The sequence below is a fragment of the Lactuca virosa genome, chromosome 1, assembly GCF_052849685.1.
Source record: "Lactuca virosa cultivar CGN04683 chromosome 1, Lactuca_virosa_CGN04683_v6, whole genome shotgun sequence".
Taxonomy (NCBI): domain Eukaryota; kingdom Viridiplantae; phylum Streptophyta; class Magnoliopsida; order Asterales; family Asteraceae; genus Lactuca; species Lactuca virosa.
The window spans coordinates 98,117,567-98,139,978 of NC_136426.1; the positions used below are offsets into that span (position 1 = coordinate 98,117,567).

The window sequence follows — 22,412 nt, forward strand, 5'->3', positions numbered from 1 at the left end:
GGGTGGTACGGTTACACCATTCATTGGAGTGAACTGGATCTCGCTAAAAATCAATTGTTTTGCGTGGAAGTTGCTTAAAAATGGAATTCTCAATTTAATCGGTCTTTCCAAGAGGGGGGTTACCGTTTCTTCAACTCTTTGTCCCTTCTGTCACTCAATGGATGAAGATTTAGACCATGTTTTTTTCTCCTGTCATGTTACATCGTAAGTTTGGAGTTGGCTGGTCAATTGGTCTTCCATACTTCCGAATATACCCCTACATTGCTTGGAGTTGTTGGAGATGATAAATTCGAGTACTGGAAGTAAAAAGATGAAAAAATTGAGGCTCTCTCTTGTTTACACTACCTTATGAACTATCTGGAAGACTTTAAATGCTATTATTTTTTCATAACGAACAGCGAGCTATCATATGATCATGGCGGACGACATTACTGCTCTTACTTTTAATTGGATTAATAATAGATTTAATCATTGTAAAATAGATTTGGCTAGCTGGAGCATGTCTCCCATCTCGAATGTTTTTTTGTAATATGGCTCGAACTTCTCGTTTAGCCGTCTTTTCGTTTTAATAATATTGTTTGCCGTTCAAAAAAAATTGTATTCTCAACACAAAATATTTTGAATAACAAAAAATAAATGTGAAATAAATGTTGGGTTGTGCAATGATTCCCACAAGTGGAATGTTGATGTGTCATATATGTTCACTAGTAAACACCGTCCTAAGGGGTAGTAGGTGTAATGTGGAGTGAAGCTTGCTAAGCTTGATTACGCCCAATAAAATTAATTCTTTCCAAACGATCAAAAAGCTAGCCAATGAATGCATGTGTTTGTATATATTAAAATAAAAATAAAAAATAAGAAGATAAATAATATGGAATAATAACCGTTTTAAAGGGGTAGTAATATGGCAGTGAACATGTAGTGAAAATAACGTGACGTAGATGTGACGACACTTTTTTAATGGAGATATAATCACTATATCCCTTAGCTTTTAATATCTAAATGATCAATAATCTTCCATCTAACAAATATTTGCTAATTTGTATGTAATAATTGTGTTATGTACGATAATTTATGTTTTAGAAAGGTTATAACAATTATGTTATTATTATATATGAAAAAAGAAAATATTGTGTATAAAAAATCATTTATTATTATGTATGATGTATGGATGAGCTCATAAAGTATCATCTTTTTCCACAAATTACAAATTGGCCATTAATTTTGCAAGATTTTAAGAAAATAAAAGGTCATAATAGCTCTCCACACAAAAAAAAAAAAAAAAAAAAAAAAAATTCAAGATGGTTCTTACATTTTAGAAATGATTGTTTTTTAATAAAACGTTTTAATACCTTATTAAGCCTAAGGTATTTTGTGTTTTTTTTGAAGTGGGTTACTTTCATAATTTGCAACTTGACTAATTACGAAAATTGTGATAATTTTTACAATTAGTCAAAAAAATATAATTATTTTGTTAAATGGGACGTCGAAAAGGTTATGCATTGAATTTCTCTAATTTCCATTAACTAGAAATCGACTAAAATAACAATTATGAATTAAAAAATAAATAAAATAATAATAAAAGTTAAAAAAAATAAAAATAAAAATAAAAATCATATTTTATATTTTACTTGGGAAATTTTCAAAAAAGTCCCAAACTTTTGGGAAAAGTTACACTTTTGTCCCAACATTATTTTTTTGAACAAAAAAACCCAGGAAACCGGGTAAATCGAACATTTTGGCCCTATTTTACCGGCAACCCTCATTTAGCCGGTTAAAATTGCTTATGTGGCCAGGAGTGCTTACGTGGGTTTAATCGATCTCATTTACACACACACATATACAATACAACTTACTTCTCTCATTTCACATTCTCCCTCCCCCTCAGTAAACTAGGGTTTTTATCCCCGTGCAGTTGAAATCATGCATGACATCCATGATTTTGATACAATAGATGTGGAGCTGGATGCGTACTTCAAAAAGAAACAAGCTTCCCGATGCAAAGACGAATTTCTCAATATTCTATGTGAAGAAGACGATTACGAGGCAGTAGATGATGCTCAAACTGAAAATCATGCTCAAACTGAAAATGATGCTCAAACTAGAAACGATTCTCAAACTGGAATCACTAAAGAAGAATCAGATGAAGATTATCTAGAACGTAGTAACGAGGAAGATAGTGATGAGGAATTTGAGTATTCCACCCACAATCCAAACGTGAAATGGAACAAAATGAGACCAACGCTTGGTGAAAGGTATGAATCCCCACATGAACTGAAATTGTGTTTAACCAACTATGCTGCTAGTAAGGGTTTTCAAATCCATTTCAAAAAATGTGATAGTATTAGACTAGTGGCAATATGTGGAAGTGATCCAGAGAAGTGTCCATTTGTGGTTAGGGCTTCTTGGATGAGTACTGAAAGGTCTTTCCAAGTCAAAAAGATGACAGACATTCATAAATGTGTTAGGAATTTTAACAATTCAAGGCTTATGGATCCTACCTGGTTAGCTAGGAAATTTGTGAAGGAGTTGATTAAGAAACCTAATTTAAAATGCAAAGAGAGGCAGGTAATTATACAAAGTAAATTTCATGGTCAAAGTGTTATAGATCAAGGATGAGGGCATTGTCATTAATTCATGGGAAATTGAGTGACCACTACGCAAGAGTTTGGGATTATGGGCATGAGCTACTGAGATCCAATCCAGACAGCACAGTTAGGATTACAGTTACTGTAAACCCTGATAATACCATAACATTTCATAGATTCTACATTTGCTTTAAAGCAATAAGAGAGGGGTGGAAAAGGGGATGTCGTAGGGTAATAGGATTGGATGGTTCTTTTTTGAAGAGACAATGTAAGGGTGAACTGTTAACTGCAATAGGTAGGGATGCCAATAATCAGGTGTATCCTATAGCTTGGGCAGTTGTTGATGTAGAGAACAAGAACAACTGGAAATGGTTCCTGGATTTGGTTAATGATGATCTTGGATTGCAGGGTGGAAAGGGTGTGTGTGTAATTAGTGACCAACACAAGGTAAAGTAACTATCTCTTTATTTTTCATTATTTACAATAGTGTATGGTGTTGCTAATTAACTTTTTTTTCATGTTATAGGGTCTTGTTGAAGCTAGTAAGGATATTCTACCATACGTTGAGCACAGGCAATGTGCAAGGCATATCTATGCCAATTTCAGAAAAGTTTATAGTGGAGTGCAGTTCAGAAACATGTTTTGGGCAGCTGCAAAATCTACCACAGAATGAGATTTCAAGTTTAATATGGAAAGGATTAGGGCAATAAGTTCTGCTGCTTATGATCATCTCATGGAAAGGGAACCAACTTCATGGTGCAAGGCTTATTTCTCTACTGGCTTGGCTTGTGAGGCTGTAGAGAATGGGATTGCTGAGTGTTTCAATGCAATCATTGTAGACGCAAGAAAGAAACCTTTACTGACTATGCTTGAAGAGATTAGGCTTTACATGATGGAAAGGGCTTTCAATCTGAAACAAGAGGCTGAAAAATGGGTTGGTGAAGTTTGTCCTTCCGCGATAACAAAGATGGAAGAATTTGGAGAAGACATTAAGTAAGTATTCTCAATTGTTTTGTTTTTACATGTTCTATCTTACGTGTTTGCATCTTATGTTCTATCTTATATGTTTGCAGAAGTTGGTATGCAGTTCCAAGTGGAGTGAATGAATATGAAGTAAGGAATGGGTTTCAAAACTATGGAGTTAACTTGAAGGAAAAAATGTGTGCTTGTAGATTATGGGAACTTTCAGGAATACCTTGTGTGCATGCACAAGTGGCAATATTGTACACCAATCAAGATCCACTTAACTTTATAAGTAGTTGGTTCAGCAAGAATAATTACAAGGCAACTTATGATCAGAATATACACCCAGTCAATGGAAGTATCTTATGGGAAGAAACAAGTTACACTAAGCCCCTTCCACCCATTGAAAGGAGGATGCCAGGAAGGCCTAGTGTTAAAAGAAGAAGACATGTTTCAGAAAATCAAGACAAGTACTCTCAAGTGTCAAGCAAGGGTAGAACTGTCCAGTGTAAAAATTGTCTACAAAGGGGACACAATAAAACATCATGCAAGAATCCTACAGTGGTTCCAGAACCTCAACCAAAAAAAATGGGCAGGCCTAGGTTGGAACCTGATTTGCTTAATTGGTCAGGAACTAAAAGAGGATCTAGAGGTGGTGGAAGGGCTGGTGGAGGAAGGAGTAGAGGTGGTGGCAGGGGATCTAGTGGAAGAGGCAATAGAGGTGGTGGTAGGGGATCTAGTGAAGGAGTCCAAACAGAATATGGGAAGGGTACTTCTGAGTTTCCTAAATGTGAGCCTGAACATGTTGCCATTCCAAATGTTGAGAGTGAAAATGATGCAAGTCCAGATTTTCACAATCATATAAGCTTAACAATTGACAACCTAAGGAAATCTTTATACACTTCAGAAGAGATCATTGACTGTCTTGGACTCAATGAAGCAGAATTACAACAAATTGAAGGTCTTGGATTGAGTGAAGCAGAATTACAACAAATTGAAGGTCTTGGATTGAGTGAAGCAGAAGTACAACAAATTGAAGATGCGGATGTTGCTATGTCACAAGTATGCTTTCTCATTATTCATTTTGTGATGTTAAATCTTGCTAACTGGCCTTTTTGTTATGCTTGTTACAGGATATTGGAATTGGTAGCCAAATAACAGTTGAAGATCTCCCTACAACTCAAGCACTTGGAGATGAGGAAATGATGAATGAGGAGGATGGCATAGATGAGGCAGGGATGGGTGAGGTAATGATGAATGAGGAAAGGATGGATGGTGAGAGAGAAATACCTATCACACAACAAGTGAATCAAGTCAGAAGGAAGACTACAAAGAGGAGCAATGTGCATCAAGTCAGAAGAAGGAAGCCTTCGGAAAGGATAACAGAGATCAAGTTGCAAAAGGTGGTAGCTGTCAAGAATGGAAAGGGGATGAGTTCATCCAACCCCCTTAGTCTAGATTAGGGTGTTTCTAATCCCTAATTTTGTTAAGAACATGTATAAAACTTTTGGGTTTGGGTAAATGTTGATAGCCCTTTTTGTTTACATCCATATAAACTATAGGCTTTGGGCCCCTTGATCATATTTTTGGGCATTTACACAACTTGCCATAAAACTTGTTTGGCTTTGGTTAATATTACTACATGTTCTATAATTAACAATGTTTATGTTCCCTTTGGTTATATTGATTCCTTGTTTTATAGATTCCAGTCATGCATACATTACTTGTGCTTTCAATGTTTGCTTATATGGATACTAGTTATGCATGATTCCAGTCATGCATGATTCCGGTCATGCTTGATTCCGGTCATGCATGATTCCAGTCATGCTTGATTCCGGTCATGCATGATTCCAGTCATGCTTGATTCCAGTCATGCATGATTCCGATCATGCATGATTGACTCCATTATGTATTGATTCGTTTTATTTAATGACTCATTATGTATTGAGTCCTTTGTGTATCAAGTCCATTATTAACTTATTACAGGCATACTTTGATTCCATTCATTGATTACAATCAACACATTTAAAGTTCATACATAAACTAGTTACTTCATTCATAATCAGATGAGTCACAAGATACTACATTCATAGTAAACTAACAACCCTTAGTCATAACCAAAACAAACACAACCAAAATACATTAAAACAACTTTATATCCTACCAATCCATCAACATAACCAACAAAAACACAAAAGAAACCACAGATACATAAAGCAATGATTTCCATCTTCCTCTTTCCACTGCTTGTTGTGCAACTGGTTGTTGTGTCATTGGTTGTTCCACAACGTCTCCAAAAAAGTTCCCAGCTGGTTGTTCTTGCCCAAACTCCCCAAATATTCGATGGTTCTCCAAATTGACATTGTTGTGTGATACTAATAACAGATCTGCATACCACTGGCTTGGTAGATGAGGATCCACCCAACAAAAGTACTTGCAATCTTTGAGTCCATTCTGGTAATTTGGGCATCCTATAAACCTTCTTTATGGGTTTAATGGAGTCCATGAAGTCCATCTTCCTACAAGATCACCACAGTAGCACCTCTTTCTGAGACGATTCATTGAAGATGAAGAAGACGAAGAAGGCATTTGTAACGCCCGTAGATCCGGGCTAGACAATTTAGAGACGATAAGCGTCAAAAAAATGACTTTTTGATAAAAGATTATTTAGAATGAATAATCTTAACTAAGTTGTAGTGGTCGTGGCAAGGTTTCCGAAAATATAAAGAATGCCGAAATCCGAGTTATAACGAAGAAGTTATGACTTGTCGAAGTTTCGCGATAGAACCGGCACGACACAGCGCGACGTAAATAGTGAATTTATGATAGAGCGATATTTAGCCTTAGTGGTCTAAACTAAAGTCATAGAGTTCGTTAAATCGAGAGTGTGCATAAAAAGAACGTCTAAATCTGACTTCGTATGAGGAAGTTATGATTTTTCTAAGTTTCGACTTAGCGGTATGCAACCCAAATCTCGAAATTGAGATCGAGTGATATTTGGCCGAAACAATCTAAACGAGAATCGAAGATCTCGTCGTTAGTAGTCCAGCGGTAAAAAGACAGACGGAAACGGACGTCAGATGAAGAAGTTATGAATTTCTAACAGAGTTTTCGTGTCCCGGCCTACTAAAAATAATATAATAAAAAAAATCAAATCAAAATTAGCCGACGGAGTCTAAACGAGAGGTGTAGACCATAGTCTCACCTACGCGTGGACATAAAGAACGTCGAAATCGGAGATCGTATGCGAGAGTTATGATTTTCTGAAGTTCGAGGCGCGCATCCCAAAGGGGAACGCCCCGCGTTCAATTGGGGAACGCCCCGCGTTCGGAGCCCAGAGCCTGTCTCGTCGCCTGTCAAGTCCGAAGTTCGTAAGCAATGACGCACGGCGGAACGCGCTGCGTTCGTTCAGAGAACGCGCTGTGTTCGGAGGGTCAGCCTCCCCTATAAATAGAATGCAAGGTCTCCGGGATTTGTTGCTCATTTCTTCTCTCTCACTCCTTATTGCCTCGATTTGCATGCAATTTATACCCCCGAAGCCCTGGTATCATCCCAAGACCCGAAGCGAGTCCCGAAGCCCCAAAGATCCCGAGAAGTAAAGTTTCCGAGCCGAAACTCTGCCCACGAGAAGCCCGGTTTTTGTGAAGATCCCCCGGTTTCACTGAAGAAATACTACTCTTAGAGCCGTAGTGCTATCCGATCATTGTCTTATCAAGTGAGTGTGTAGTTACTTTCTTCTAACACATAAATATGAAGTATTTGCTATGAAATACGTGTTATGTGTTATGTATTGTTTGTTTATTTGTGATGGGTGTCGAATGAATGTTTTATACAGGTTTTTAAATGATTTAAACCGTATATGTATTTTATATCTACAAATATGTTGGGTAGAACATGGGTAGATGAAATACCTGGTGACTATGAGACGTAGTGCCTATTGTGTAAACCCTGGTGACTATGAGACGTAGTGCCTATTGTGTAAACCCTGATGACTATGAGACGTAGTGCCTATTGTGTAAACCCTGGTGACTATGTGACGTAGTGCCTATTGTGTAAACCCTGGTGACTATGAGACGTAGTGCCTATTGTACAAACCCTAACGACTATGTGACGTGGTGCCTGTTGTATAAATTGTGGAAGCAAATGGATTTTTGTGCCAATCCCTTAGGTCAATCCTTAGGAACGAATGAATGAAGGATAATTAACTCTTAGGGTAAAGCTTTAAGAAATAGAAGGAGATAATGGGGATGGGTAATTTGGGTTGATTGTCTGATGATTAAATACAATATAATATCTTACTGTGGGTTGAAAACCCTATATGCTCACCAGGCTCCCAAGCCTGACCCACTCAGTTTTCATTGTATTACAGGTAACGACACAAGAGTATAAATTGGTGGACTTGACGAGAGATTTTGGATAATAGACCAGTAGTTGTAAATATCTGTTGTAAGGTCTATTTTATACTGTTTATGCTTTTGGTCTGTATCGGAACATGACATCCATAGATTTTGTTATTTAATGAAAATACATTTCTTTAAAGAAATGCTTTGATAAATTCTTATCACATTTTGTTTTGGGAACAAATTCTGCAGCAGTTTTCTTTAAACGATTACTTTGATTTCAAAACAAAGCATAAACATATCGGTCTTTTCTGGCCGTGAAAAATGGGGATGTCACAACATTTGTCTTGGTCCTCCACTGCTCCTGCTTCAATCGTTGTCTGCTACGGCACGAATGAAGTTTTCCACTATATTTAGACTTTAATACAAGGCCATTAAATGACTCACCAACCACCTCAGCATGTCCTTGCCACATAAGCCAATTTAACCGGCTAAATCAAGGTCCCCGGTAACATAGGGCCGAAATGTTCAATTTATCCGGTTTTCTGAGTTTTTTTGTTCAAAAAAAAATATTGGGACAAAAGTGTAACTTTTCCCAAAACTTTGGGACTATTTTGAAGATTTCCCATTTTACTTCAATGAAATTGAAGTTTCAAAGTTAAGGGCCAACTTTGAAGGAAATGAAGAGTTTAGTGGTCGACATTTAAAAAGATGATAATAGACTAATCATACCCTCGAAACTGGATCAAACGAACCCGGCGTGATTTTGCCGCCACGACTGGGAATTGCCAATTCTCGTCCCCGACGAATGGAGACATCTGCACCATCTTCCTCGAAGCCGCGTCAATCACCTTTTCGTTACTTCTACTGCAACTGCTTCAAACGTTGTTGTCGTTGTTTCTGCTGTTTCTACTCTTACCCTTAAGGTTGTAACCTGAAACCCTAACTTCTTCTATATGCTAATTTTTAGATAGATCTCCACCACTTTAAACCCTAACATCTGAAATAACCAATTTTCCAAACTTCTAATTGGTTTTACCTCTATGTAGATTGGATTAGATGTTCTTAGTTTCACATTTTTGTTTCATATAACATGTGATGTGATACAATTACATTAATTCTGCTTGTTTACAGCTTTAAATCAGCTTGTGGGTACAATTTATTGTGCAAGCAGAAGCAGTTCAATGATTGAATTTGAAGAGGGTACCTTTTCTTCCATTACTTGATCATGAAATATAGTAAATGGTAGAAAAAGATGGGTAGCACTTAGCAGCCATTGATGTATATGAATCGTTAAACACTGTGTGGAATGGGAAGGGAGAATAGCTGAAAAAAATACCTTTTTGTTTATAAACTAACTGATAATTAATTAGTAATATTTTATAAAAATTAGCTTGATAAGCCAGAGGACAAATCAGAATTGAATTGTATAATATTTTGACATACTTAAATCATGAAGTCTGTAATAATATATATACTTAAATCATATAAAGTTATTTATTTCGTAACAACAAGAATATGTAGTTTACATTAACAAAATTTACGTCTCTTGTAAAGCTGGACAACTTGCTGTTGAAAATTGAAAGTTGATTACAAAGAGAAAAACCCAACAAGAAACCAAAGGATTCCAACTAAGATTTCAAGTCAAGCAAAGCTGTTAACTTCTTCCTTTGTAAATTTTTCATTAATTAATTATTTTCCGCGTCATTTTCAACACCACGTGAAATCCAATTTTATCCAATATTGTATTAGTACCTTTTCTTTAAGATGGTAATACATAAAAATAGTATCACATTCATACAAGATAAATTTTCAAATTTTGACTTTACATACTTCAACAATATGTCTAAGAACATTATTTTTAGTCATGTCTTTCAAAAATTTCCAACAGGTAGACAAAAACCAACTGAGCAAACATCCAATTAACAATCAAATATTCTTTTCTAAAAGATCCAAAAACCAAATGGAAAAAGATAAAATATTCATCTGTTTTGCATTGTATCGTACGTTGTTAAACAAGTCATTATAAGTTGTAATTATATTAATTTGTGACAATGCTAAAGATGGTTCATTGGTTGACACGTTAAAATAAGGTATCACTTTCCTTCCATGTCTTTCACAACGATACATTCTTCAACACACAGTTGTCCTCCCCAATCTCAACTCCCACCACCATCCTCCGTTCACCACCACCCTGCAACCACCATGGTCCACATAGCAAGATTTTACCAAGTTATCATAATTCAACTCATGTTTACCATGTTCATGTTTGTTAAGTCAGACATAGTAACACGAGAATTCTATGACGAGGAAAGGGATTCATTGATTCCATTTCGGGACTCTATGAAGTCCAGTTTCAATTTACATGGAAACTGGACTGGTCCGCCGTGTCGGACCAATATGAGCAGGTGGACGGGAATTGGGTGTACCAATTCCCATATAACTCACCTGACTCTGGAATCCATAAATTTATCAGGATCACTCCCGATCGGATTCCTACAAAACATTACCTTCTTATCAGAACTCAACTTAAACAACAATTCCATTTCCGGAGACCTTCCAACCCTCACCAATCTTACGAATCTGGAATCCGTATTCCTTTCCGGTAATCGCTTTTCCGGTCCCATTCCATCGGACTACCTCGACCTCCCGAAGCTCACTACACTCGAGATTCAGGAGAACGAAATCACAGGCACAATTCCACCTTTCAATCAGGAATCATTAACTTCTCTCAATTTGTCATACAATAAGCTTTCTGGACCAATCCCGGAAACAAAAATCCTAAAGAGATTCGGAATCAGTTCATTTGATCACAACACAGGGTTATGTGGAAAGCCTCTGGAAACACCATGCCCTTTTTCTCCACCTCCAAAAGACAAGAAGAAAACTCTTGAAATATGGAGTATTGTGTTGATTGCTGCAGCAGCTGCAATCGTGCCATTTTTTGTGATTTTGCTTTTGTTTTGTTGTTACAAAAGATTTCAAGAAAAAGCAGCTAAGAAACAGAAGGCCATTGGTACGTAATACGTTAAATATATAGTGCATGCCATGTGTTCGATGAAATTCCTGTAAAGCTGATGAATCTTATATGTACAGAGGAAAATCCTAATGAAGGTGTCGCTAAAGCTCAATGGTCGCGAAGCACGGATGATCCTGAAAAAACGAAAAATTTGGAGTTTTTTGACAAACATAAGCCAGTTTTTGACTTGGATGATTTGCTGAGATCATCGGCTGAAGTACTCGGGAATGGAAAACTAGGCACCACTTACAAAGCCACACTGGAATCGGGTATGGTGGTTGCTGTAAAAAGAATGAAAGAAATGAATTCCTTAAGCAAAAAGGAATTCGTACAACAAATGCAATTACTCGGAAAGTTAAAGCATCAAAACCTCGTAGAGATTGTTTCCTTTTACTACTCCAAAGAAGAAAAGCTAATCATTCACGAATTCATCCAAAATGGAAGCCTATTCGAGTTATTACATGGTTTGTATCTATCTGTCTGTCTATCTATCTATCTGTCTATATAACTTTATCTGGTAGTTGTTGAAATGTGTAGAAAATCGAGGGTTTGCGAGAGTACCACTTGAATGGACAACAAGGGTAGAAATCATGATGGATGTTGCAAAGGGTTTAATTTTCTTGGAACAATCTCTATCTTCACAAAAGGTGGCTCACGGAAACCTAAAATCGTCAAATGTACTTATCAACTTTACAGAAGAAACCGAAAGCGTACAAGCCAAGCTCACGGATTATGGCTGCTTTCCACTTTTACCCTCGCGAAGATCATCAGAGAAACTTGCAATTGGGAAGTGTCCCGAGTTTGTGGAAGGGAAGAAGATGACAAACAAAGCTGATGTTTATTGTTTTGGGGTTTTGCTGTTGGAGGTGATTACAGGGAAAGTAGCAGGGGATAATGATAATAATAACCATGAGGATCTTTTAGATTGGGTTAGAGGTGTTTTGAATAGTGACTGGTCAATGGACATATTTGACTTGGAAATATTAGGAGAGAAAGAAAGGCATGAAGATATGTTGAAGCTCGCTGAGTTAGCACTTGATTGTACTCACATTTCACCTGAAAGACGACCTAAAATGACCCAAATTTTAATCAGATTACAAGAAATCCATCAACCCCAAGTCGTCAACATAGAGGTTAACTCATAAAATGGGTTGCACTCTTAGTATGATATTCGTTTCAATCATGTATCTATTTAAAAAAAAAATTGTGAAAAGAAGGATTGTACAAATTACAAAGGTTTTTTCGGCTATCTCTGTCTAGTAAGCAAACAAGTGAAAGCTATAATACGTGTACCTAAACCAGTAGCAATAAGTAAACATAAACATTTGTTCGAGTTATGAATATCATAATCATAATGCTTCAATGCAGCACATCGTGTCATCAACCACACACCATTGTACCTGAAAATTTACATTTTAGTTTATGCACTTAGTGTTAAAATATTATTATCTCATAAGGTAATTAATGTCTAGAGAACAATAGAACATACTCTTTTGCATTTGCAATAATAAAAGCTTCCAAAGCCCATTTTGGAAACACAAATGGTGTTATAACCGAAACAGCAGAATTTTTGCTCTGATTCGCGATTAGGGTTAGAACAACAGGAAAAAGTACAGACCACTGTAGAGAGAAGAATATTATTTATTAAATTATTAAATTATATTTTTTTAATAAATGTTAGTACATACCAATTGGGCTTGACTAAACTGGAGGGAGATGGCGAGTGTATAGGCTATGCCGGTTACACAATAAACAAGGCAGACCAAAACTATATAATTTGACCCGAAGCTTGATCTTGGATAGTTGAAGAAATAGAATAAACAAAGATAAACTAAAGGCTTCATCACTGTATTTATATGGTCCATTGTATCTTTTGATAGAAAATACGATAAACTGTTCATCCCACTAGAGCTTTCCCTTTTATACTGTAGTTTATCCAGTGAAAACGTTCTCAAAGCTCCAATCATGCATAACAGTGCTACAAATTAAACATTAATCCAAATTAAAAGTTTGTTAAATTCAATTCAAATTCAAATTCGTTTTTTGTTTTTCACCACTTACATACAGCAATGACTGTGTACTGATAACCAGTAGCCCCAAATGTGTCGTCTGTCACTTTCGCCATTGTTCCTAAGCATGTTCCCGCCAATAAAAGAATCAGATAATCTGCAGCTTGTACTCTTCCCTCACGTAATCGTTGCCGGAAAACCCTAAATTTCATATGCACAAGTTAAAAGTGAACGGAAAAATAGTATAAATTAACTAATCACTCACCTTTCGAGGTAATACTTATACTGCGTTAAAACTCCGGGAGTTACTCTGCCGGATAAATCTGGAGTTCTGAAGAAACTATACGTTGGAACATCTCGTTGGATTTCACTGGTTTTGGCTTCGGGATTTGAAGGTGAAGGTGAAGAAGAAGAACTCTGATCGCAGAGATGTAACATATCAGGGGGTACTCTGTATCCGTTATGAAGCATCCATCTTACCGGAAGTTGCTGAGCTGTCACGCCGCCGTCTGGCTTTATCATACCTTCGAGAATATCGATTAAATAATCCGGTGTATTTACACGCTCTGGTATCGTAATCCCTAACCCTGCGAAATACTCTTCCACCTTTTTCACAGGTCCATGGTAGACTGTAATTCCGCCTTTCGCCAGAAGTATCAAGTCGTCAAACATCTTGTACAACGAGTAACTGAAGAATTAAAAGAAATTAAAACCCGGTGAGTTTTTCGCCGGAAATGCGAGATGGAGAATTTTCCGGCGACCTTACTTACTTACCTTGGTTGGTGAACGACCATGCTGATGTTAACACCTTCAAGAGCTTCACGACGAAGAGCTCTAAGAAGCAAACTGGAAGATGAACTATCGAGACCTGACGTCGGTTCGTCTAATATCAACAACGAGGGTTCCATCACCATTTCCAATCCGACGTTTACTCGTTTCTTTTGGCCTCCGGAAATCCCTCTCTTTTCCACTGTTCCAACTGTGGAATTGCGTATTCCCTGGAGTCCTAATGACTCAATTACTCTTTCGATTATAAGAACTTTATCGTGTTTTGGCAAGTCAGCGGATAGTCTTTAAAAATTCAAGAAAAAAGTCAAAATTAGTCAACTGGTCAAACTATAAAGGTGCTAGTTCAGTAGCTTCTGATTCTCTCTCTAAGAATGCATACCTACAGCGAGCACTGAATCGGAGATTCTCTTCCACTGTCAAATCGCCATGAACGATGTCATCTTGGGGGACAAAACCGACGATTTTCTTGTAAGAATGAATGGATTCGTTTTTTCCGTTGACCAGAATCATCCCCGACATGGTGCATCCAGTTATCTTTCCGGTGAGAGCAGAGAGGAAGGTGGTTTTTCCGGCGCCGGAAGGACCCATGACTGCAGATATTCTCCCCGGCATAATTTTGCCACTAACAGATCGCATAATATATCTCTGTTTCCCTTTCAGAGTCAAAGTCAACTCCTGGAAAGCAATCTCAATCCGAGGTCTTTTCCTAATATCATCACCTTTTCGTTGTGCCATCGAAAGCAATCCCGAAAACGTCATGTTCTTATTCATCTCCTCCATTTGTTTCTCCTTCTCGATTTGACCATACGCGTATTTATATATTTTGCTTTTCGTGTGAAGATCTTTCTTCGTTTTCCCCTTTTTCTTCGTGACATCTTCCAAACTGAACCAACTGTTGTCGTCATTGTTGTTGCTGGATCCATCGTCCATCGACTCCAACATTTCGTTGAGTTTCGATGTTTCCTTTTTACTTCCGATTGAAAAGGGATTGGGGATTTTTGGTTTTGAATCGTGTCTTGCACTTGTTCTTCTTGAAATGGTTTTCGAGAGCTGTTGTTGTAACCCTAATAAGTCTGAGGATTTGGCCATTTCTTTTGCAGCTTGCCATCTTTCTCTCGCTTGAACTGTTTCTCGAACGTGTTTTGCTGCTGCTTCTCGGGATTTGGCCTGTTTTTTGTAGCGAGTTGACATGAGTTGGTCTGAGCAATTATACACGATAATTAGTATAGCCGTCAACAAAACCTACAAAAACAATAATGAAAATGCCACTAGTTTAATTATTATTATTCTCAATTTTTGACAAATAACAACTTTTTGAGAACAAATAAGAGATCAATTACTTACAATGAGCATGATTCCGAAAGCCTTCATGCTTGGAATGTTTGTCTCTTTCTCACACCTTGATCCAGCAAAACAAACTGCACAAATATCATATGTTAGATCATAGGAGTATTTCACAAAATAGCAAATATGTAACGAATATAATATATAATATGATATTATGAATAGAACTCACGCTTGCTTTTGACAGAGCCCATCCTGCAGTAACGCCTGCAACCAAACAAAAACTTAGATGTCATCAAAGAAAATCTTGATATCAAAGAACATAAAAATCAGTGAAGGGTGTGAAAGTACAATAATACCCTTTGGGGCAAGGGATTTCCTTAATTGTGGTTGGACAATAATGCCCTGGCGCACAAAAAATGTCACTACCCATCTGTACAGGACCCCACATATCAGCCGCTCCACAAGTGTAATTTGGCTTTCCTGCAGGTTGTTGGTAGTGGTATCTGAAAATTTTCTCAACCCATTTATGTCTTAGTAATCCATATAAACCATAATCAAATCTTAAAAACTATAAGAAAAGAATTCCAAAATAGCATATAATAGTATAACTTACGGATCACAAATTCCACTTTTTTTATTCAGCTTTGCAACAGGACAATATGCACCCAAAGGGCATGCTTCAGTCACAAATTGACAAATATTTGTCAATAACAAGCAAAAAATACATTTTTTATGAAGAAAATGGTTAATTAGACACTTACGAATCATGCAAGTGAGACCTTGAGGACAGAAAAACCCTTCACAACATGGTTGACTGTTATCTGTTCTGAAAGGGATTTTACGTGGATCTGTCTCATTGAATTCATATTTCTGGCCTGGATTTACAGCGCTAGCCCATCCTGCCTCACATCCTCTTGTCCATGATGTCAGATTACAGTTTCTGTTAGGGTCCAAGAAATGAGCTTGTGAAATGCTTTTTGTGGAATCATCGACTTCTTTTATAAAACTTGTGAAGTATACTCTAAGTTCAGCTGCTGTACATAATCTCTTTGCAAGATCTGTTTTTGTAAGCTATTAGTAGTATGCATAATTGCATATAGTGGATGCATCATGTATGTAAATTGTAAAGGGTTTGTTTCTACTTTGTACCTTTGAACTTCACTTGACAATTTGTGAAGAATTGGTCTTTGCCTTCGAAGTTGAAAGCTCCGTTTATGTCTTTGTCCCTAGAACATAATGGAAATTGTGAACATACGAAGTGGAATGTGAAATTGGAGGAGATTATGAGTGGTGCATATTACTCGATACTCACACATCTTCAGTGCAATAGTGTAGGGTTCTTTGAATTGAAGTTTTGTATCTCCTAATCGACTTGTTGAATTGTTGAGAAAGGAAATTTGAAAACAATGGGGCAATTCTAGGTCGTTTATTGTTCGCAGGAGGATCATCGGGGTCGTCTTGACAACGAACACAACGTGGCAGATAACCCGAAACAACGAGAATGAGGATCAAACATCCGATCGAAGAGGTGATTGCCTTCTTCTCTCCATTCATCTTCTCGTGCATACTGCAATCGGAATCATGACTTCTTTTCCCGGGAAACAAAAAACGAGGAATTAGTTTGGGGAGGAATAGGGAATCAATCACCGTGTTTCTGTTTGTTCGAATTATTCAGGTTTTAGGTTGCGAAATGGGGATTGGGGATAAGTCTTGAAGATGATGAACCCATGAAATTTTGACCAGAGGTTGAATGATTTTGAGTTGAATTGACAAAAGAGGAGGACGTTGGTCAATGAAGGTGTGTTTGTTGTTGAGAAGATTGGTGATGGATTGAGAATCGAGAGGGAGGCCATGGTTTTTGGCGGAAGAGATGGTTAGGAGAAAGGTGAGGCGACAAGCCAGGGATCTGGAGGGATTCGCAGATTCAAGTGACCACCATTTTATACGTGTGTGGTAAATCAGCTTTTTTTTTTCTTTTGGTTTTAACTTTAAGAAAAAATTCATTCACTTCCTTTGCAAACATTAAATATTAGGTATATATCATTCCAATATTCATAATTACGTATATATCTTCTTAACCTATTAAACTCACATTTATATCCTATTTTATAATTTATTGAGATATAAATCAATTTAATACCAACAAATATATTTAAAAATATAAAATGTATATATAAATCTACCAAAATACTCTTTGTAAATTATATCCCAAATTAAATACTATTACTTTTTGCTAGAAATTGTTAATGAGAGGCAAAATTAAGTCTCAAACCAAAATACACTATATGCTGCCTGAATAAATTTCTTCATTGACCTCATACATGCGATTTCATTACCGGCAATGGATAGTATGCGTTGTATATGAGAATTCGGTAAGTCAAAAATATTTTCTGATATATGACCAATTTAAATATAAAAGACTATTAAAGTTTCCAAGTTGCCGGTTATTTATGCATGTATCACGAATCTATTGAAGCAGGTATATTAATTAACGTGCATCACGATTATTTGTGAGGTTTCAGTTGTTTAACAAGGCTTAACTTGCATATTGTAACTAATGATTATTTGGATTTTGACGTGTTCGAGATCATGAAGGTTTTTGTAAATCATATGTTTGAGGTTTTTCTTTATTTAATTAGGTTTAATCTTAATTGGATTCATTTTGTTCTATTTATATACATACTAATTGAGAAGTCCTTGCTCAACAGGATTTTCTTTTTCCTTTTTATGTTGTGTTATTTGTCTTTGTCTACAAAAATTTTTAATACTGGATCTCAAAGTGGATTACACGTGTCTGTTTTGTTTAATGGTGGGTGTCTGGATTATTGTTTAAACACGTGTTATGTTACGTGGTGTTTTCTGTTATGTTACGTGGTGTTTTCTATGTACCTCATCTATCTTCTTCATCTTCTCACCGCCTCCCACATCCACTTACCTTTCACCGCTTCAAACCCAAGATTTTGGACATAATCGATCCATCCTATTTCTTTTATTCCATCCTTCATGGAATCTCATTACCCACTGCTTCGCTGTCGTTTCTACTGCTGCCATCGTCGGCTTCCTTTTGTGTCCTATTGATTCCGATTTAGGCTTTCACGACGGAACTGCAACAAGCGAAGTGATGCAGCAGCCCCGACCATCATGAATTTGGGCGTTATCAGAGCCCAATTCCTTTTTCCCCTTCTTTGTCTTTCCAACTTCTTAGGTATGTTTATACTATTCATCTTTTTTCTATTTCATCTGAAAAATTCATGAATTTTGTTGCAGAGGGGTATTGCTGGGCAAGAACAATAGAGAGGCAACCATGAAGATTGAGATCGGATTATTTGAAAGTGGGTCATGCCGGAATTGCCCCTTTCTCTGTCACAGTCCCATCGATAGGTGAAATGGGCATACATCTTCTTAGTTTTCACAAATTAAAGATATTGGAGTTACAATCTCTTAGTGACATATTGCTTTTGGATCTATTTTTTAATCCTATTTCACTCCAATCGGTGCGGAATGTACTTTGCTCTCCATCAAGGTTTTTTTATTGCTCTTCGTTTATGCGTTAAAGAGTTAGGTTGTGGGTTATATATATATATATATATATATATATATATATATATATATATATATATATATATATATCAATCTGTGTTAGATTTGAATGAAAGAAGAAAGAAGAACTTGAGAGAAAGTTATTCTCTTTCAAAAAACTGATCGATCGATCAGAAAAACATACAAAAGGGATATAACCCGAATTCAAAATAAAACTACCAAAATAACATAAACTACCCCTATACTATCAAGACATTTACAATTTACATTTAATATGAAAATATTAATCTAACACCCCCCCTCAAGTTGGAGGGTAGGAAAGTAGCCCCAGATTGCCGATAGCATTCTTGTGATTTGTTCCGGATAAAGCTTTTGTGAACACATCTGCGTGTTGATTAGTAGTGGAGACATGAGTTAAAGAGATTAAGCCTGCTTGTAGTTTTTCTCGCACAAAATGACAGTCCAATTCGATGTGTTTTGTTCTCTCGTGGAAAACAGGGTTTTTGGCAATGTAAATTGCTGCCAAGTTGTCGCATTTTAAGGGAATGGGAGTGATGTCAGGCACACGAATCTCAGTGAGAAGACGGCTTATCCATGCCAATTCTGAACATACCCTTCGCATAGATCGATACTCTGCTTCCGATGAAGACAATGAAACAGTGTTTTGCTTTTTGGACTTCCAAGAGATTGGACAATCACCAAACATGATAAAAAAAACCACTGACAGATTTTCTTGTGATTGGGCAAACAGCCCAATCAGAGTCACAGTAGGCCTCTACTTTGAAAGATGAATTTGAGTTAAAAAAATAATCCTTGAGTTGAAGTGCCATGCAGGTATTGTAAAACATGAATAGCAGCATCATAGTGAGATTGACAAGGATTTTGGTTGAATTGGCTCAAGTGTTGAACTGAGAAAGACAAATCAGGTCTTGTGTGTAAAAGAAAATTTAGTTTACCAATGAGTTGTCTATAAATGGAAGCATCCGGTAGAGGATCAGGCATGTTAGATAGGAGTTGTGGTTTCTGTGGTAGTGGCATGGAGACTGTTTTTGAACTGTGAATTGAATACAGATCCAGTAACTCTTTGATGTATTTGTGTTGATGAATAACCATACCTTTGTCAGTCTTTTGAAACTCCAGACCTAAGAAGAAACTGAGTTGGCCAAGGTCTTTTATCTTGAATTCTTCATCTAAAAATGTTTTGAGAGAAAGAATTTGAGACACATCATCTCCTGTGACAAGAATATCATCCACATACACGGCCACAATTACAGTTTTGTCCCCACTTTTTCTGAGAAATAATGAGTAGTCATTTTTGGATGGAATGAAGCCTTTGGTTCTTAAAGCAACTGATAACCTAGCATACCATTGGCGACTTGCTTGTTTAAGTTCATATAAGGACTTTTTGAGTTTGCAAACAAGAGAAGGCGAAGAAACTGTCAATCCAGGTGGGACCTTCATATAAACATCTTCATGTAGCTCTCCATGTAGAAAAGCATTGTTTACATCAAATTGATGTATATTCCAGCCCTTTTTGAGTGCCAAAGCAACGATGGATCTGATAGTAGTGAACTTGACAACTGGAGAGAATGTTTCATGGAAGTCAATTCCATGTTTTTGTGTGAATCCCTTTGCAACTAAACGGGCTTTGTACCTTTCAATGCTGCCATCAGCTTTCTGTTTAATTTTGTAGACCCATTTACAAGAGATAGGCTTCTTCCCTTTTGGTAATTTGATAATATCCCATGTATGATTGAGATCAAGAGCTTGGAGTTCAGTTTTCATTGCAGCCTCCTATTCTGGTTGACCTTGAGCCTGATTATAAAATGCAGGCTCGACAGGATGGGTGATAGTGTGAAAAACATGACTGGTAGGAGGATAAATGGAGGATAGATGTGATGACTCATCAAAACTGAAATTGGTTACAGTATGAGGACATAGGTTGGAATTTACATGATTACATACAAAATCATTTAAGTATGTTGGAGGATGTGAAGGTCTAGTGGTTCTCCTGAGAGGAGGATCTGATTGATTATTGGATGAAGGAGAGGTGACAGGCTCAGATTCGGTGGAATTGATAGGAAGAAATGATGGTGAATTGGAGGAATCCTGCTGGCTAAAGGACTTCAAAGGGTAAATGTTCTCAAAGAACTTAACATCCCTTGATATAAGATTTCTTTGGTCTGAATATCTAGGCACTTATATCCCTTTTTGCCTATTGGATATCCTATGAAAACACAAGAAGTTGATCTTGGCATAAATTTATCTCTGCCTACAGAAGAGGTAGAGACATGACAGAGGCACCCAAAACTTCTGAGATATTCAAGATGTGGTTTATGATTGAACAGAATTTCAAATGGTGCTTTGTGATTGATGATTTTTGATGGCATTCTGTTCATAAGATGAATGGCTGTCATGATACACTCACCCCAGTATGCAATACCCAACCCAGATTGAAAGAACAGTGCACGAGATATCTCCAGAATTTGTCTGTGTTTCCTCTCTACTAATCCATTTTGTTGAGGTAAATGAGCAATAGAAGTTTGATGTATGATGCCTTGATTTTTAAAAAACTCATGACCCTCATTACTTGATCCCAGTTCATAGGCATTATCACTTCTAATGCATTTGACAGTTTTGGAGAATTGAGTTTGGATGAGAGCAATAAAAGCCTTAATTAGAACAAAAGCATAGCTTTTGTGTTTTAACAAATGAACCCATGTGTATCTGGTGTGATCATCCACAATGGTTAAGAAATATTTGTGGCCATCACATGTAGAATGTTTGTAGGGACCCCAAATATCTATGTGAATTAGATCAAATGGATTAGAAGTGACAGAGATACTTTTAGGAAAAGGTAACTTATGTTGTTTGGCCTTGGAACAAATATCACACATATCAATCGAATCAACAGAAGTAGAAGAAGGAATTAATGAAAGGGAATGTAACTTCTTGATTGGAATATGGCCAAAACGTTTGTGCCAAAGTACAGAATTGAAACAAGATTGTTTGACAAGATTATATAAAACAGGAAACAATTTGGAAACAGAATTACAAAAAGAAAAAGTCTTCTGAAGTCTTCTGTGGTCAAACACATAAAGATCATTGACTCTATCTCCCAAAACGCCAAGAGATATGCTACCCTTAGAAGAAGGGTCCTGCACAAAACATTTTGTATCAGTAAAGATAACAAAAGTTTGAAGTTGTGAAGTGAACTTGGTAATTGACATTAAATTGTATTTGAAGGAGGGCAAATAAAAGACTCTATGAAGAATGAGATTACTGTGGATTTGAATGTCACCAATATAAGTAACAGAAGCGGTATGACCATCAGGAAGACCAATTGAAATAGGCTGAGAAAGTTTATTCATGAAAAGAAATAAGGAACTGTTGGAACACATGTGATCTGTTGCTCCACTGTCTATGATCCAAGAGTAGTGAGGTTGTAAAAACTCTTTGGATTTATAGACATTTGAAGCAAACTTGGCGAAAGAAAAAGGTTTACCTTCATGTGCCATTGCACCATCAGTGATTGAAACATTGACTTGATTTGGAATAGTTGATGGACTTATGTTATTTGCATTGAGAAGCTGGAGAAGATGATCATATTGATCAGTGGTGATGGTAGGTGCAGAGACGGTTTCAACATGTTGAGCAGAAGGTTTAGTGTCATTGCGATTATTTTTGGTGAATTTGAAATTTGGGGGAAAACCGTTCAACCGATAGCACTGAGATTTTGTATGTCTCGTCTTTTTGCAGTGTGTGCAGGTCAATAGCTTCTTTGATGAGTCACCAGAAGCAAGCATTGCAATGGCATCGGATTGTAAGGGAGAAGAAGCAGTTATGCCTCTTTGACGTTCTTCTTGAATGATCATGG

The 22,412-nt window shown here is 36.9% G+C and overlaps 2 protein-coding genes across 4 annotated transcripts; one reads left to right on the forward strand and one right to left on the reverse strand.

Annotated features, from left to right (window-relative positions):
• The first annotated feature begins 8,599 nt into the window (after positions 1–8,599).
• On the forward strand, positions 8,600–12,251 carry LOC145152612 (pollen receptor-like kinase 1). Its single transcript, XM_079075419.1, has 4 exons — positions 8,600–8,817; positions 9,026–10,907; positions 10,988–11,374; positions 11,448–12,251. Exons 2-4 carry the CDS (start codon positions 10,001–10,003, stop codon positions 12,053–12,055), a joined length of 1,902 nt encoding a protein of 633 aa, XP_078931545.1. The 5' UTR covers positions 8,600–8,817; positions 9,026–10,000; the 3' UTR covers positions 12,056–12,251.
• On the reverse strand, positions 12,076–16,921 carry LOC145152576 (putative white-brown complex homolog protein 30). 3 transcript variants are annotated; one of them, XM_079075416.1, is made up of 14 exons: positions 16,308–16,920; positions 16,145–16,221; positions 15,757–16,053; positions 15,609–15,672; positions 15,352–15,498; positions 15,225–15,259; positions 15,053–15,126; positions 14,088–14,950; positions 13,694–13,990; positions 13,185–13,607; positions 12,972–13,120; positions 12,599–12,888; positions 12,400–12,485; positions 12,076–12,310 (listed from the first exon to the last, which is right to left on the reverse strand). In XM_079075416.1, exons 1-14 carry the CDS (start codon positions 16,559–16,561, stop codon positions 12,157–12,159), a joined length of 3,210 nt encoding a protein of 1,069 aa, XP_078931542.1. In that variant the 5' UTR covers positions 16,562–16,920; the 3' UTR covers positions 12,076–12,156. The 3 variants fall into 3 exon arrangements, with proteins under 3 accessions (XP_078931542.1, XP_078931541.1, XP_078931543.1); XM_079075415.1 differs by having other exon boundaries at positions 12,400–12,530; positions 16,308–16,919; XM_079075417.1 differs by lacking the exons at positions 12,076–12,310; positions 12,400–12,485 and having other exon boundaries at positions 12,747–12,888; positions 12,976–13,120; positions 16,308–16,921.
• Positions 16,922–22,412: the final 5,491 nt, after the last annotated feature.